Source organism: Mustela erminea, chromosome 4 (genome assembly GCF_009829155.1).
Source record: "Mustela erminea isolate mMusErm1 chromosome 4, mMusErm1.Pri, whole genome shotgun sequence".
In the NCBI taxonomy this organism is placed as follows: Eukaryota; Metazoa; Chordata; class Mammalia; order Carnivora; family Mustelidae; genus Mustela; species Mustela erminea.
In genome coordinates this window covers 118442785-118459650 of record NC_045617.1, presented here as the reverse complement: position 1 = coordinate 118459650, position 16866 = coordinate 118442785, and the positions used below count along the sequence as shown (strand labels likewise).

The 16866-nt window shown below is 42.2% G+C and overlaps 1 protein-coding gene across 1 annotated transcript in view; it reads right to left on the bottom strand.

The window, feature by feature from the left end:
* LOC116588891 (diphosphoinositol polyphosphate phosphohydrolase 1) overlaps positions 1 to 16866 on the bottom strand; it is a 112364-nt gene that overhangs the window by 45927 nt on the left and 49571 nt on the right. Inside the window, exon 2 of the mRNA XM_032340591.1 lies at positions 4580 to 4690. Coding sequence (XP_032196482.1) covers positions 4580 to 4690 — 111 coding nt within the window. The remainder of the gene's footprint in view (positions 1 to 4579; positions 4691 to 16866) is intronic.

Below are 16866 nucleotides of genomic sequence, written 5' to 3'. Positions count from 1 at the left end.
TGCTAAATGGTTTTATATTATAAATAGTTTCATAGTATGCTTTGACCACTCAGGAATGCATTAACAAACATCTTCCCGTGTTAATATTTTTTTCCTGCATACACAGGGTCCTTGCAGTAAAGCTGCTGCAGGTGTCTGCAGCGTGAGCTGCCACACTTGTACAACACCTGTGTTCGATGCTCTGAGCACATCAAGAGAAATAAGGAATCAGCAACTGAAGCAAAGTGAAGGCAAACGTCCTCAGAATGGCCAGGAGCTGATGATGTTGCCTGGTAGCTGCAGCCGTAGGTCAGGTCATCTCTGCTGGGAAAGCTGAATGGAGAGGCGCAGACAGGTGAGTGCCACACTCAGAGGGGAAAATGCAGAAAGTGGTGAGCAGAAGCCAAGAGGCTGAGAAGAGATTGGAGAGGCAGCTCATTCACCGTGGAAGACAGGGGCTGGGCCCCAGGCGCAGTGATGAGGCTCCATGAGCCACAATGCATTCCTGCTGCGGTTCTAGCCACTTTGAGCGGGGCCCTGTGCCCCAAGTTTCCAGTCCTGCGTGGCCTGGTCGGACAGATGCTGCAACACTGTCATATTCTTCCTCCTCTAACCAAGAGACCTACAGGTATGTTTACTCCTGCCAACCCAAAAGGGCCTATCTCAGATTTCCGGGGCTGCCCTATTCATCTCGTCGATAACTGAAATATTTATTTTGTTAAGTGCTTGCTACATGTTAAGCAATGGGGATTCAACAGTGAGCAGAAAAGGATGGTATCTGGCTACACAGAATGTAAAGCCTAGCACAGAAGACAGTTAAACAAGCAGTATCATTACAGCATGACAGACAACCACGATGCCAGAAGTACAGACCACGAGGGAGATACCAAGGAAGAGCAGTGAGTGCTCTATCAAAGACTTGATGGAGGAAGGACCTTCAGGTTGAAGGACAAAGTTAGCCAGGTGTGCCAGACACTGAGCAATGTTCGCTAAGTACACATTCCCGTCTATTGTGGACTCTACGACCACCAGCCTTGTGAAGTTACAGAGTCCTGACAGAGCAACAGTGGACTAGATCAGCATTTCCAAACAGGCCATCCAAGAGTCTTGGCCTCACTTAACAGGAAGGGCCTGGTTTCTTTGGTGGGTAAGTATTTTTCAATCCTGGAAATATTTAGAATGAAATATAGAAATGTTTAAGAGAATCAAAATCGTAAGATATTTCTCTGTTAAGAAGGAGACCAGATCTATTTTATGATTTTGTAATGTGTAAAAGAATTTGGCTCCGGGCGCCTGGCTGGCTCAGTCAGGAGAGCATGCGACTCTTGATCTCAAGGTCATGAGTTCTGAGTCCCACGTTGTGCAAGGAAATTACTGAAAAACAAAAACCAAACACCAAAAAACTTGGCCTATTAGATCAGAACCTCAGTTTTGAAAATATAATTGACTAATTTCTTTCTGCCTTGTGTTTTTAAGTTGAAAATCTTAGTAATTTTACATATATTATGAGAATAAAGAATCTAAGACTTACCTCATTTGTGAGTTGGTTTTCTTAAGTATTTATTTACTTAAGTAATCTCTACACCTGGGCGCCTGGGTGGCTCAGTGGGTTAAGCCGCTGCCTTCGGCTCAGGTCATGATCTCAGGGTCCTGGGATCGAGGCCCGCATCGGGCTCTCTGCTCAGCAGGGAGCCTGCTTCCTCCTCTCTCTCTCTGCCTGTCTCTCTGCCTACTTGTAATCTCTCTGTCAAATAAATAAATAAAATCTTTAAAAAAAAAAAAAAAAAAGAATCTCTACACCCAATGTGGGGCTTGAACTCAAAACCCTGAGATGGAGAGTTGCATGCACCACTGACTGAGCCAGCCAGGAGCCCATAAGTTTAATACAGGAGATTCACAGGACATTTTGTTGAAGAGCTTCATCAGGTTTTTATTTTTTAAGTCAGACAACTGAAGTTCTTTAGAAAGCACTTCTTTTTGGTATGAGCTATATGAATCCAATTTGAAACATTTGAAGCTCTTCAACTAACTGTTCTAGTATTACCCAAAAGTGACTAGTAAAATATCCGATGTTTATATACAAAGCAATCAGAGCTGTAAGCATTATGAAGAAAATTAAGTTTCTGAATGTGTACTTTACAGAAGTCATAACATTTTGAAACCTAAATAAACTCCTGACTACTCCTTCTACTTACAAAAGCTATCCTCCAAGGGCAACTAAAAACATATATATATTTGTGTGTGTGTGTGTGTGTGTGTGTGTGTGTATTTTTTATACATATATCATATATGTATTTATCTGTACATCATCCTCTCTGATACCAAGTCTTGTACTCTGCTGATGGATGTGGGATCGGAAAAACCATCACCTCTATTTTATTTTGATAGAAGCCCCTGGAATGTTTGTTTCTGTAATGACATTTCACTAATTTTTATTGTTTGTGCAAACATCTGATTTATTCAGTACCATATTCTGAAGTTGCAAGCAGTTCACAGACATTTATCCTTTCAATAATGCTGGAATAAAGTACAGAGTGTGGTATGACTGTCCTCTGACGTCCTCAGAGTTGAGCAGGGTTTCATTTCAAGACAAGGACCCCATGTGGACAGGAGCGAAGGGGGATCCTGAACATCTGAGGACAGGATCCTCAGACTCCCCTTGGCCCTACTCCCACTGCAGCTTCCCTCTCACCGACTGAAGGGCCGCATGGCATTTCCAGGAACAAAGTGAACAGGGCGCCCTACACCCTTTCCTGCCCCTCGCTGAATTTCTACTCCAGTCACCTAGTTTACACGTTATAAACACTGCTGACTCAACCATAATACTCAGAATCCAACAGTAATGGCAAATGACGGGAGCTCTCCTGAGATTGGCGCCAAATCCCTATGTGCTCCGCAAAGGTAGAGCTGTCAGATCTGCCCCACAACTCCTAAAACCAAGGAGCAAGTTTTGCACAGTCTCTGTAACGTTGCCCTTTCTCTTTGTTCTAGAACCGTCACTCTATTTCAGGTCTTCTGACCACCTTTCTCAATCTACAACTGCGGTGGAAGCTCTTTTAAACATGACTTTAGGAGCCTTAGATCTTATAAGCGTCAACTGGATCTGAACTCAAGTTACGTAGCTTAAGTCCACCAATGGGCCCTGCCACACATAACTGGAATAGTCCAGCCTCTGAGATCCTCCAGAAAGGAGCAGGCAAAGATTCTGGTGCCCTCAGGCCTAGGAAGGCAGAGCACAGAATCACATCAGCCCCTCCAGGGCGCCCCACCCCTGGGCAGCCCCTGTTATCCCAGGTCTGGTGAGAAAGAAGGAAACCAGTTCTGGCTACCGTGAGAATGCCTCGTGCATCCTCTCTGACCATACCTATCGCTCCCTGTGCTCGGGTCATTTCCATCTGGGCTATCTCTTCAGTGCTGTCCCTGTTCCATCCATTGCCCCACCTGTCACAGAAGCATGTACCAATTACTGCTGTCCACCTAGCTGTGTAATGGGAACACACAGGGAGGGTTCCAACTACAACACATACTTTTTGCTCTCAGAGATCATACCCTAGTTATGGATGCCAGATATATGATAAAATGATAGGAGTGCGAGCCAACACAAGTCTGCAGGAGTTCAGAGCAAGGGAAGAATTCCTTAAGTATTCCAAGGGTAAGATTAGTCTCAGGGGAATTCAGCAAGGGCTGAACCCAAAAGAAATGAAGGATTTAGACTTGTTCTTAGGCCTATTTTATATCTCCTTGGAATCAGTTTTAAATTCCCTTTGGAACAAAGAAAAACACTAGCCATGTGGTGAGGGCAAGTCAATGGGGTGAGAACACATACACCACAAGGTTAGGAGTCTTCTGTGAAATAACGTAAGCAGAGCATCACCATAGGGGGTTATGGGGGAACGTTACTCCTTCCTCCTGGTTTTGAACTGCCATCTATTTCTCGGTTTCCCTAATCAAACCATAAGCCCTTGAAGTAAGGGAATGAAGACTTTGCCTCTTCTGAGTACTTCTTCCAGAAGATCTAGTAAGATATACTGGGCATGGCCCAGGAACTCAGTACCTACATGCCGAATATCGTGAGGCTAAATAACAAAGAAGATACTATTCTCTCTCTAATGGCACTATTTATCACAGCTTCTGGCCAACAGAACTCCTGATTCAGCCACTGTTCTGTGCCCTGGACCCAGGAAGCAGAGGGGAACAACGGCCTCTTCCTCCTCCTCATTAATGGGAATGAGCCATTTACATCAATACTGCCTGTCCCTCTCATTTCTTAGGACTGATGAACTATTTGTTCTTGATCTTCCGCCACAGGTAAAAGAGGCAATGCTCAAAGAGCTCCATGGGAAATCACAAAACACTGTCTGATATAATCAGATACAGTCACCACTAGAGCCCTCTCCCTGCACAGAGTGCCTGATAAACATTACCATGTTCCAACCTGATCGGCCCTTTAATCAAGGAAGCACATGGTAACTGTTAAATGCCTTCTTTCTGTGATCGTAAGTATGTTTACTCAGTGAGTGGTGATGAATTAAAGAACTACACAGACATGACAGATTCACGATTACAAGGTCCTGTCATGCCCTTTTATCTCTGTGCATACCTCCTCACAGACTTCACGGACTGCTGCCACGCTTGGCTCCTCCTCGGGCTCCATGCCTCCCCCAGGGACAATCCATCGGTCTGGATGGCGACTACTGCTCACGAGTAGCACCTGAAAGTCATAGAAGTCACGTGGACAGTTAAAGAGAAGAAAGGCATATTTGTACAAACTCTAAACAACATGGAAGAATAAGCACTCGAGACCTATTTTTTGTTTATACCTCTCTGAGTCACTTCTTGTAAGGTGGCTTTCGTTTCTAGTGGAAAGAGGAGACAACTCACCTTGTAAAAAGCAGAAAGGCATCTGAACCAGTGGCCTTTATCTCTACCTTTCCTCAGGCTGCCAGTCACTTGTGCTATCTATCCTCTCCTTTGTCCCTTTCCCTAAAGCCCTTAGAACACAGAGTTGAGAAGGACTGGGGAGGAAAAAAGTCACTGATAAGCCTGGAGCACCGTGAAGGACTGGTCAGAAGGAAAGAAATCCTTAGCCCTGGTTGGCACCGTAGTCCCAACACCTTCCCTCCCAGCTCGTCATCCATGTGTCCCAGCTCCTGATCCACTCGATGGCCACAAGCCAGTACAACGCACCACCCTAAGTTCTAACTGTGCACTCAGAACCCAACTCCCTCATCTACAGCTAAAGTTGGACAATTTCATCATGCTTTCAGCTGAGATAAAACTAGAATTTTTTTTACTACGAACTTTTATTAAGAAATGAGAAGAAAACCAATAAAACACATATGCACGCGCGCACACACACACACACACACACACACCACACAGTCCTGCAGACTATGGTTTACTAATGCAAAATTAACCAGCATTCTAGTTATGGCAGAAAAAAAAAATCCTAGAATGTCCTCAGCAACTTTTCCTTACCCCTCTTTAGCGCAGATGCTAAACAGTTAGCTGGATCCCTCCTTGGAGGCAGAATTAGTTGGCATTACTCCCAAACTGAAAAGATCATCTACATAGCTCCCTACACCATCACTTGCTGACGAGGTCTTTTGAGCTTCCCTCCCTATTCTAAACGTATTCACCCTGTGCACTTCACTTCTACTCTGCTGTCATCCTTGTTGCCTGGAAGAAAATGCTACATTCGGGATGCCTGGGTGGCTCAGTTGGTTAGGCAGCTAGCTGCCTTCGGCTCAGATCATGATCCCGGCGTCCTGGGATCGATTCCCACATCGGGCTCCTTGCTCGGCAGGGCGCCTGCTTCTCCTTCTGACCCTGCCTGCCACTCTGTCTGCCTGCGCTCGCTCTCATTCTCTCTCTCTCTGACAAATAAATAAAATAAATAAAATCTTTAAAAAAAAAAAAAAAAAGAAAGAAAAAGAAAATGCTACATTCTCTGTAGCCCCTACAGATTCCATCACTGACTTCCGGTGACCTACCTTCTGGTCCTCTCCCATCTCTCCTCTGTGTTTTCTCTTTCTTTCTTTCTTTCTTTTTTTTTTTAAAAGATTTTATTTATTTATTTGACAGAGATCACAAGTAGGCAGAGAGGCAGGCAGAGAGAGAGGAGGAAGCAGGTTCCGATGCGGGGCTCGATCCCAGGACCCTGAGATCATGACCTGAGCCGAAGGCAGCGGCTTAACCCACTGAGCCACCCAGGCGCCCCTCTCCTCTGTGTTTTTGCAAGTATATGAGCCCTTGGAAATTCCACCTTTTTTTTCATCCTTAATCCCTTTTCTTCATGTCATGATAGAGTCTCTTGATGCTCCTCTACAAAATCTGTGATCCACTGACTCAGAGGGGACTGTGGAGTTAAGAAGGAAATCCATGAACCCACATACAGTAACCAATATATAGTCCATGGATGGAGAAAATAATATCTTTACATTTACAAGTACTTTTTTTAAGTGCATGTAGTTTCTGTTTTGCACAATTCAGAGTAACTTAAAATAATATGAAACCCAAAGGAGTTCTGGGGTGGTGTGTAAATGTTTACTCTAAGGGATATTAAAAGTACGATGTAGAACGTTCTAGGAAGTTGTTTTTTGTTTTTTAAGATTTATTTATTAGAGAGATCACAAGTAGGCAAGAGGCAGGCAGAGAGGGGGGTGGGAAGCAGGCTCCCTGCTGAGCAGAGAGTCCGATGTGGGGCTCCATCCCAGGACCATGAGATCACGACCTGAGCCGAAGGTAGAGGCTTAACCCACTGAGCCACCCAGGCACCCCTGAAGTTGTTTTTAAAATAAGAATTCTGGGGTGCCTGGGTGGCTCAGTGGGTTAAAGCCTCTGCCTTTGGCTCAGGTCATGATCTTAGGGTCCTGGGATTGAGCCCTACATCGGGCTCTCTGCTCAGCAGGGAGACTGCTTCCTCTTCTCTGCCTGCCTCTCTGCCTACTTGTGATCTCTGTCTGTCAAATAAATAAATAAAATCTTTAAAAAAAAATAATAAAAAATAAAAATAAAATAAGAATCCTCACTGCGCTCCCACCTCATACCATATACAAAAATTAACTCCAAATGGTCCAACGATCTAGATGTAAGAGCTAAAACTATAAAACAGCGATAAATCTGAGGGGCCTGGCTGGCTCAGCCTGTAGAGCATGTGACTCCTGATCATGGGGTCACAAATTTGAGCCTCACTCTGGGGGTAGAGTTTACTTTAAAAAAAAATTTAAAAAACAAAACAAAACAAAACAAAAAAAAAACAGTGGTAAATCATCATGACCTTAAATTTCGTAAAATATGCCAAATTCTTGAACATGACACCAAAAGCATGAACAAAAATAAAGATTAGATAAGCTGGACCTCATAAAAATTACAATCTTATGTGAATTAAAGGACCCGACCCAGAGTGTGAAGAAAAATGACTTACAGAATGGGAGGAAATGTTTGCAAATTATCTGATAAGGGTCTGCTGTCTAAAACATGAATACATAAAAATATAAAAACTCTTATGACAACAACAACAAGACAAGCAGCATTTCCCCAAAGAAGATCTACAAATAGTCAAGGAGCACATTCATGATGCTCAACATCAACAGTCACTAGGAGAGTGCAAAGTAAAATTGGTCTGAGATACCACTTAACACCCACAAGAATGGCTATAATTTTAACCCTTCTGAAGTGTTTTTTGTTTTTTTTAAGATTTTGTTTATTTATTTGTCAGAGAGAGTACAGGCAGGCAGAGTGGCAGGCAAAGGCAGAGGAAGAAGCAGGCTCTCTGTGGAGCAAGGAGCCCAATGTGGGTCTCGATCCCAGGATGCTGGGATCATGACCTGAGCTGAAGGCAGAAGCTTAACGACTGAACCACCCAGGCACCCAAGAATGGCTATAATTATAAAAAAACAAGAACTGGCAAGGATGGAGAAAGATTGGAACCCTCAGACATTGGGTAAAAATGTCAAATAGTTCAGGCGCTGTGGAAAGTTTGTGGTTCCTCAAAAGTTAAATAAAAAACTCTTAAGGGGTGCCTGGGTGGGTCAGTCAGTTAAGCGTCCAACTCTTGATTTTGGTTCGGGTCATGACCTCAGGGTGGTGAGAATGAACCCCACATCCGTCTCTGCACTCAGCAGGGAGTCTGCTTGAGGTTCTCTCTCCCTCTCGCTCTGTACCCCTATCCCTGCTCTCTCTCTTAAAAAGAAAAAAAAAATTACCATATGACTTAACTATCCCACTCGTAGGTATATACCCCAAAGAACCAAAAACAGGTGCTCAAATACTTATACCCAAATGGTCACAAAAGTATTATTCACTGTAGCCAAAGCGCAGAAACAACTTGAAGGTCCAGCAATGAATGAATGGCTAACATGGCGTACACATGCGCAGGAAGAGTCCCATAAAAAGAACGAAGCACTGATCCATGCTACATAGTGGATCAACCATGAAAACATCATGCTAAGTGAAAGCCAGAGCCCATATGTCACATGTTTTAAGATCCCACTGATGTGAAATGGGTAGAACGGGTCAATCCACAGAGATAGAAAGCAAACTGCTGCTTGCCAGGGACTGCGAAAAGAGAAAACTGGAGAGTAACTCCTTCATTAGAGTACAGGATTTTGTCTGGAAGTGATCACAGTGTTTTGAAATTGTAGAAAGGTTGCTAAATGCCACTGAATTGGTACTAAACTCCACTGACTTGCTCACTTCTAAATGGTTATTTCTAAATGGTTCACTTCTAAATGTTCACATGGTAATGTGACATGAACTTAACCTCAATAAAATAAAACTGGTTTTAAGACCACAGTAAATTTTAAAAGCTAAATTCAGGAGTCAGTGCTACTACCTTCTACGTCAGAATCTACACTCCAGGGAAGTGGCCTCCCAGAAAGTCATCCTTAGTTTTATAAACTATTAAGTTATAGAGCTGAAATAAGAGAAAAGGGGGGCTTACTGCCACACTCCTTCCATCTCTGATAATTGTGGCAAATTTTACATTTTTTTTAAAAATTCCCTATTGAGTACATTTGTGATGGGCACAGGGTGTTAATATGTAAGTGACGAATCACTAAATTCTACTCCTGAAACCAATTTTATACTATATGTTAACTAACTAGAATTCAGATAAAAACTTACCAAGAAATTCCTTATCAAAATAAAAATAAACCCAAACACAATCATGTTTGTTAATTTAAGTTAAATGTTTTTCTAAAAAGTCATCTGAAGACTCCACATAATGGCATTTTAGTCAACAATCCAATATGCAAGGAAAACTCAAGAAGAAGGAGTACGAATATGGGTTAATCCTTCACTGATTTGTTATATAAACAACATGCAGTCTTTCTTCCTAGAGTTCTCCCTCTTCTTGGCAAAGTGTTGGGCAGCCATTCCAAACCTAAGCATTTGCTTGAAAGGCTGACTAAGGCCATCCAATTAGGTTATAGACCAAATGAAAGACCTTTACAGGGACAATTCCAAGCCAAAGCAAAGGAAACCTCTAACATAAAGTATAATTTAATTTCTAAATTTCAATCAATGTGAAATATCAATCAGTAAATTTAGGAAGCATTACTACTTTGCACATTCAAAGTATGACTGCGTGAGGTAATACTACATATTACTGGGAAAAACAAGCCTCATTACTTTGTAGTCACACTTCAAAGTAAACACTGTTATGAGTAAACAATTCTCCTGGCTAAGTTTCCTTGACAACCCACTGCAAATTTACTGCAAAAAAACAAAAACATTCTTCACTTTAGCCAGAGGCTTTACTCCTTCTATCTTATAAAATACTAAGTGGTGTTTCTGGTCAGCAAATTCTGATTCTGAAGCTTGATTTTTAAATACAAAATTATCTGAAAAGAAATTAAATGGCAAAGCCCCTAAATCTGAAAATGATATACTAACAGAAAAAAAGCCCCACAGAACTTGTTATTTATTCAACAAACATTCATTAAGCATCATTATAAACCAGGAATGACAGTTGCAGATTAAACCTGTGAAATTTTAAGGCAGATCAGAGTGGGGGACTGGATGACCAGGTATTAGACCTTTCATGAAACTCTTAGCACCAAGACAGGTGTTATCTGTACAGAGATAGATAAATGTACCCATAGAACACATCACACCCAACTCCTGGATTTATAATACAGGTTGTCCTACGGAGCAGGGAGAAATCAACAGGTAGGGCAGGGACAAGTTACCATCCACATGGACACCGAAGAAGATCATTGTATTGAGGGACACATGCATGTAAGAAAAGACTAACAAGATCTGTAGGAATAATAAAGCTAATGGGGGAAGATTTACATAAAGGGTTTAATTAAGCTTGGAACAGTAATATTTTATTCTTAAGCATTATTAAAGCAATTTTAAAAACCTTAATATAAATTTTTAAAAGAAAATAAAAGAGGGGCACCCGGGTGGCTCAGTCTTAAGCCTCTGATTCTTGGTTTGGGCTCAGATGATGATCTCAGGGTCCTGGGATTGAGCCCCACATAGAGCCCCACATCAAGCCCCTGCTGAGCATGAAACCTGTCTCCCTCTCCCTCTGCCGCTCCCCCCGCCCACATTCACGTTCTCTTGCTTGCTCTGTTCTCTCTCAAATAAATAAAATCCTCAAAAAAAAAAAAAAAATAAAAGAATATAAAAGAAAGCCCCCTGACCTAAAAGGAAAGGCGTATCTAGAGGAGAGGGGGAGAAAAAAGAGAAAGAAAAAGAGTAGTAATACACGATGAGGAATGCTTTGGTTGAGGTAGGCATGGGATACCATAAAGACTGAAAAGAGATACCTAACCCAGGCTGGGGGCCAGGGGAGAGGGGGAAAGGCAGTAGAGGGATGATAAGAGAATATTTCTTAGAGGAAGAAGAATTGAGTTAAATCCAAGCTCAAGAAGGACATTTATTCAACAAAAATCAGAAGCCTACTGGGTGCCCTTGTGCTTAGGACACAAAAGCAAAGTAGATATAGCCTCAGCTCTTGAGAAATTTAAAGTCCAGTGGATAAGACAGACAAGAAGTCGGGTAACTACAGTGTCTGTGGCAGAGACCATAATGTTCACCAGATATTTTATGTCCTTGTTTATGATATTCCAAGCCCCCCTGCTATCAGGTGGGGCCATCTGACTAGTTCTGGCTAAGGAAATATGAGCAGAAGGGACACACATCACTTCTGGGCTAAGACAGGGAGAAGCCCACACAGCCAGCCTCTCTTTTCCTCTGTCACAGTGCCCAAGGACACAGTGAGCTTCAGTTGGTATAGCTATGAGTTGGGCATCTGAATGGAAGAGCTCCTGTGTAGAGCACAAGCAATACAATTGTGTTGTGTTACAACAATGAGATTTTGGGGTTAATCTGTCATTGCAGCATAACCTAGTCTATCCTGATTAACAGTGTGAGAGGTCAGTGAAATGTCTAAGGATCTCTTCTGCTGACTGCCTCATACCCAAGCCTTAAGCACAGAGCTTGCCCCATATTAGTGGCCAATAAAAGTTTAGTGAGCAAATGAAAAAACGGTCCAATGATGGAATGAACAAATGAGTGCTTTACAGAAAGAGTGGAGAAAGCAGACAGAAAGGGTTTACTTAGGGAGATTGAACAAAAAGGCAGGGGTCTAATTATCAAGAGTTTGGATTGAAACCTGAAGGCAATGGGTAAGTCAAGGAAGTTGTTTAAGCAAAGAAATAACATAACCCAATTTGTTTCTGTTTTTAGTTTTAAAAGTTTATGTAAACAAAAATTAATTCCTTCCTGGCACTGCCAAACTAGAAGTGGCTAGGAGCATTCCTTCCAATTTGGGTTTTAGAAAGATCACTCTGACTTGAGCTGGACGTGGGCAAGCTTGGTAGCAGAACACGCTTCTGGTTGAGAAGAACTCAGGTTGAGAAAGGATGAGGACAGAAGTGGGAGTGGGAAGGAAGTTACAGGCTCTCAGATAAACAGAAAGAAGCATCCACAGGACTAAGTGATTGGCAGACTGTGGGCCAGGTCAACAGCAGAGCTGCCCTCCACCGCTGAAAATGTGGAAGGTCAGTAGAAGAGGGAACCTGAGGGAGGATATCCTCTGACATATGAATTGAGAGCATAATGAGATGTCTAACGAATATTTCTAGTGGACAAGCACATAAATGTGGGACTGGAGCTTAGAAGAGGAAAAAAGAGATTTGGGGGGGAAATGGTCTTAGAGTCGATGAGACAGCACGAGAATAACACAAGAGAGAATATACATTGGCAAAGTTCTAGCTAAGGGAGCTATCCCTATTCTCCCTATCGGCCACTCTCCCTGGTGTCAGAGAAGTTTCTATTCCCATCACTGAGAGCAAAGTGTGCTATGCTGGGAAACACAATCCACGTAACCCAGGTTAAAGATCTGGAAATATTTTCCTTAAAAAGTGAGATTATCTATACTGTGGGAAATCCTGATTAACAAGTGACAGATTTTAGACATACTGCTAATTTCCAAAAAACTACATTCAGTAAGATACCCAACATGATCTCATTTCCAACAACGCAGTGCCCCTGACATTCGACAGTCCCTCTGCACTGCCATTAAATGACAGAGAGCTCTGCTGGCATCCCAGATGGCATTAGGGCTGTACCCCATCAAATCTGCATATGACATGCCCTACAAACTGCTTCTACAGACAACCCCCTCCTAATCATTTCTGGGTCCCTTCTTCAAAATAAGACCAGGGGTGCCTGGGTGGCTCAGGTGGTTAAGCATTTGCCTTTAGTTCAGGTGTGGAACTGAGCCCCACCTGGGGCTCCCTGCTTAGCCAGGAGCCTGCTTCTCCCTCTGCCCTGCCACTCCCCCTGCTCATACTCTCTCTCTCTCTCACTCAAATAAATAAATAAGGTCTTTAAAAAGAAATAAAATTTTAAAAAATAAGACCAAAACAATTGTGAATACTGCACTTGCTTGGATTCCAGATAAACAAAAGTGTTACTATATTTTATAGGATATATTTAATATACATATACACACCCAGTGTGGAGTCCAATGCATGGCTTGAACTCACAACCCTGAGATGGAGACCTGAGCTGAGATGAAAAGCTGGATGCTTTACTGACAAAGCTACCCAGGTACCCCATACAGAATATTTTACAGAACAGCTGTCACAAGTTCTTATGCACAAGGACCCTATAAAAGTATTTAAAAAATGAATAAAGCTCAGCATGAAGTCAAATAACTTGTCAAGTTAAATCAATAAATTATCACAGCGCCAAGCATTAGTAGGACCAGTGCCTAGAGTTTTGAAGACATTTTGCTCTTTGACTATTTTTTTCCTACACAGGAGCTCAAAATACTGCTAAAGTAAGGAACAAGTAGACATAAACAGTCAGTTTACAAAATGCCTTATAAACATCCCTTCTCTTTATCTAGTGCATCAGGCTGTTTATTTAATAAAAGGAAATTCCCTGTCTAGTACAAAGAAATACCATATTGTGAATAGATATTCTGACAGTTTTGCTTTGGAAACAAGGTATTTTAAGAACAATATGAAAAGGTGGTCAGAGATACAAACTCTCCTGCATGGCATTCTTAAGTGTGAGTTCCAGGATACAGAGTGTAACTTTAGCCTTCTAAGTGAGTGGTCTGTGCGGTCTTCCTCAACTAATGTCCAAATATTTTTTATTTTTTAAAAGATTTTATTTATTTATTTATTTGACAGAGAGAGAGAGAAAGAGAGAGGGAACACAAGCAGAGGGAGTGGGAGAGGGAGAAGCAGGCTCCCTGTTGAGCAGGGAGCCAGATGCAGGGCTTGATCCCAGGACCCTGGGATCATGACCTGAGCAGAAGGCAGATGCTTAACCAACTGAGCCACCCAGGCGCCCTAATGTCCAAATGTTAAGATAACCACACGAAGCATTCATATCACCCGGTAGTCAATGACTTTATCTCTAAAAGGAAGACTGAAGAAACCAATAAACTTGGCTAAATTTGCAGGTTATACAAAAAAAAAAAGAAAAAGAAAAGAAAAGACTGAAAGTTGTTGGATTACACTGTCTCAACATAATTTACTGGAATGTTCCAGGCTATTTCTATAAACCTTAACCCACTCCCACAACCCTGTATACACTGAAAAAAAGCAGATGAACCTTGAGGGGGAATAAATACCAACAAGGGCAGGCAGAGTTTATTCAGTGCCTATCTTGTGCCAGGAGCGGAATTTTATACATTCTACTTTTAATATACTTTTCCTAATTTTCAAACAAGCACATAAGCAGGTACTTTTTAATACTTGCCATTACAGCAACGAGGAAACCAAGCCTTAGGTGATTCATTGATGTGGCAAAGGGCACAGAAAAGGACGGTGCTGAGCCAGGATTCAAAAGCCACTCTACCTGTCTGACTCTGACCACTTGGCCACTGAGAGCCTGTTATACCCATAAGTAGCCAGCCCTATATGAAAAACCCTCCGAAAACCTAACTGCCACTGGATAAAAGGAAAAGATGAAGAAGGCATTCTAATCTAATCTTGAATTCAAATCAAGGATTTGGACCAGTTGTATGAGCAGAAATTGTGTTTTATTACATCTTCTTTGGCCAGAGCGGTCTTCTACAGGGAAGGAGCCTGTGAACTCCCCCATATTATGCAACTTCCGTACACTTTCTTTTCTAAAAATGTTTATTAATAAATATAAAAAATGGCTACTAATACACAATATGATGCTCCGTTATTTTTCACGTGTTTAGACACTACCACAATTCATTTCTTCCCTAACAACTGTTGTCCAGTCATCACTTGCTTTAAAAGAAGTGAGGCATGGAGGAATGGGGGTAAGTGGGAGGGAGAGATGTATAAAAATATATAAAGCCTACCCCTGAATGGCCCACTCTCTCATGCAAGGATTGGCAAACTGTGGCCAATGCGCCAAAAAAAAAAAAAAAAAACCAACAACAACAACAAGTTGGAAAAAGTCAAAAAAGAGTATTTGAGAACATGTGGATTTACATGAAATTCAAATTACAGTGTCCATAAATAAAGTTTGTTGAGGCAGAGCCACTGAATGCCCATTCATTTACCTACAGCGCAGGGCTGCTTTCAAGCTACAAGGGCAAAGCTGAAGAGCCCAGATAAAGATCATGGGCCCGCAAGGCCAAACTTACTTTCTATCTGGTCCTTTACAGAAAAAGTTTGCCAACACTTGACCTACTGAAGGGCCCGAGTAGCTACAACATCACGTGGATAAGGACTATGAGAGGGGAGAAGACTTTGAGAGGGTTCCAGAACACTTGTCAGGAAGGAATATGTGAACTGGGCCGGGAGGTCTTTCCTGAGCCCAGGAAGGAGAGGTACTCCAGACAGGGGTACTGCAACTGCCGAAGCACAGATGTGCAAACCCTGTGTTATATCCAGAGAAGGCGGAGAAATCTGAGTAGTTTGATAATGGCGTAGGGTACATGATGGGAAAAGAAAAAGAGTGGAACAGAGGAAACTGGTAAATTAGATGGGGACCAGTATAAAAAACTCCAATAGCATACATTACCAAAGAATTACAGCAGCTGAAGGCAACTGGGAATCCTCCTTGGTGTTTGAAGAGGAAGATGGCCATTTCATTTGTTTTAGAAGCCTACTGAATCTAGAAGCTGAATGAGTGATGGGCTGGAGTTGGGACAGAGAGGTCTGGTAGAGAGGATAAGGGCTGTAACTGTCATTCCTGGAGATGGGGAGAAACAGTGGCTAAAAGTCGAATTTCAGGGACAGTGATGGCAGGCAGGGACTGGTATAATTAATCAGAAAGGAGGATGCTGTGAAAGGATGTCGAGGCTAAGGCTTTTTACTGGGGTCAACAGGTGGTCAGAAATACCTGTTTTCAAGAGATAAACAGGAGGGGAACAGATGGGAAAAGAAAAGAAGTTTGAAGCACCTCTAGGAGAAGTTAAGCTTCCTGCCCTCTATGACGGGAACATCACCACCTCAATGTCCATTTAGAAGCATTCACCCCAGAAACAATGACTGTCTCTGTACAGTACAATTGGTACCACTAAGGAGAAGGCACTTTCTTTAAAACCTCATGTACAGTGGCACCTGGGTGGCTCAGTGTGTTAAGCCTCTGCCTTCGGCTCGGGTCATGATCTCAGGGTCCTGGGATCAAGCCCCACATTGGGCTCTCTGCTGGGCAGGGAGCCTGCCTCCCCCTCTCTCTCTGCTTGCTTCTCTGCCTACTTGTGATCTCTGTCTGTCAAATAAATAAATAAAATCTTTAAAAACAAAAAAACCCAAAACAAACAAAAAAAACCCAACCTCGTGCACAGCTTGAATATTTTAGAACAAGCATGTAAGATTTTTATAACGGGCCAAGAAGAATGCCAAGCATTATTCCCTAGGAAATTTCTGAAAGCCAAGTTAAGACTGAATGAAATATTTAGAATGTTCAAGCTTCTTGAGGTCATTAAAACAAACGAAGCCACAGCAACATTCCTGACATCCATAAACTGCATTATTTTCCCACATATGATCTTAGAACTGTAGGAATACACTGTAAAAATCACTATTCATCAAGACACGGGTTTTGCTGAGCCATACACAAATGAAGTCTTCCAAAATACAGGGTCACTAAAAAAGATCCTCACTGCAGACTCAAAGGCGGGTATGTATCGTATCCTCAGAGTAGCCTGAACATATCAGTCACGCTTCAATCTAACTTGAGATGGCAAGTTTAAAACCAGTTGTATGCTGTCTACTTTATAGAGGAAGGCAGTCAGAGACCTGGGTTACAAGCTGGCCTCACGTCAATCAACCAGACCACTGCAAAAAAAAAAAAAAAAAAAAAAAAGATAAAATTTTTTTTTTAAATCCAGTTTTAAAATGAGGTTGTTCAAATAATCTCAAAATCCCCACAAGCATTACAAGCATTAACATTCTATTGTTCTCAGTTTACAGAGGTGTGGGT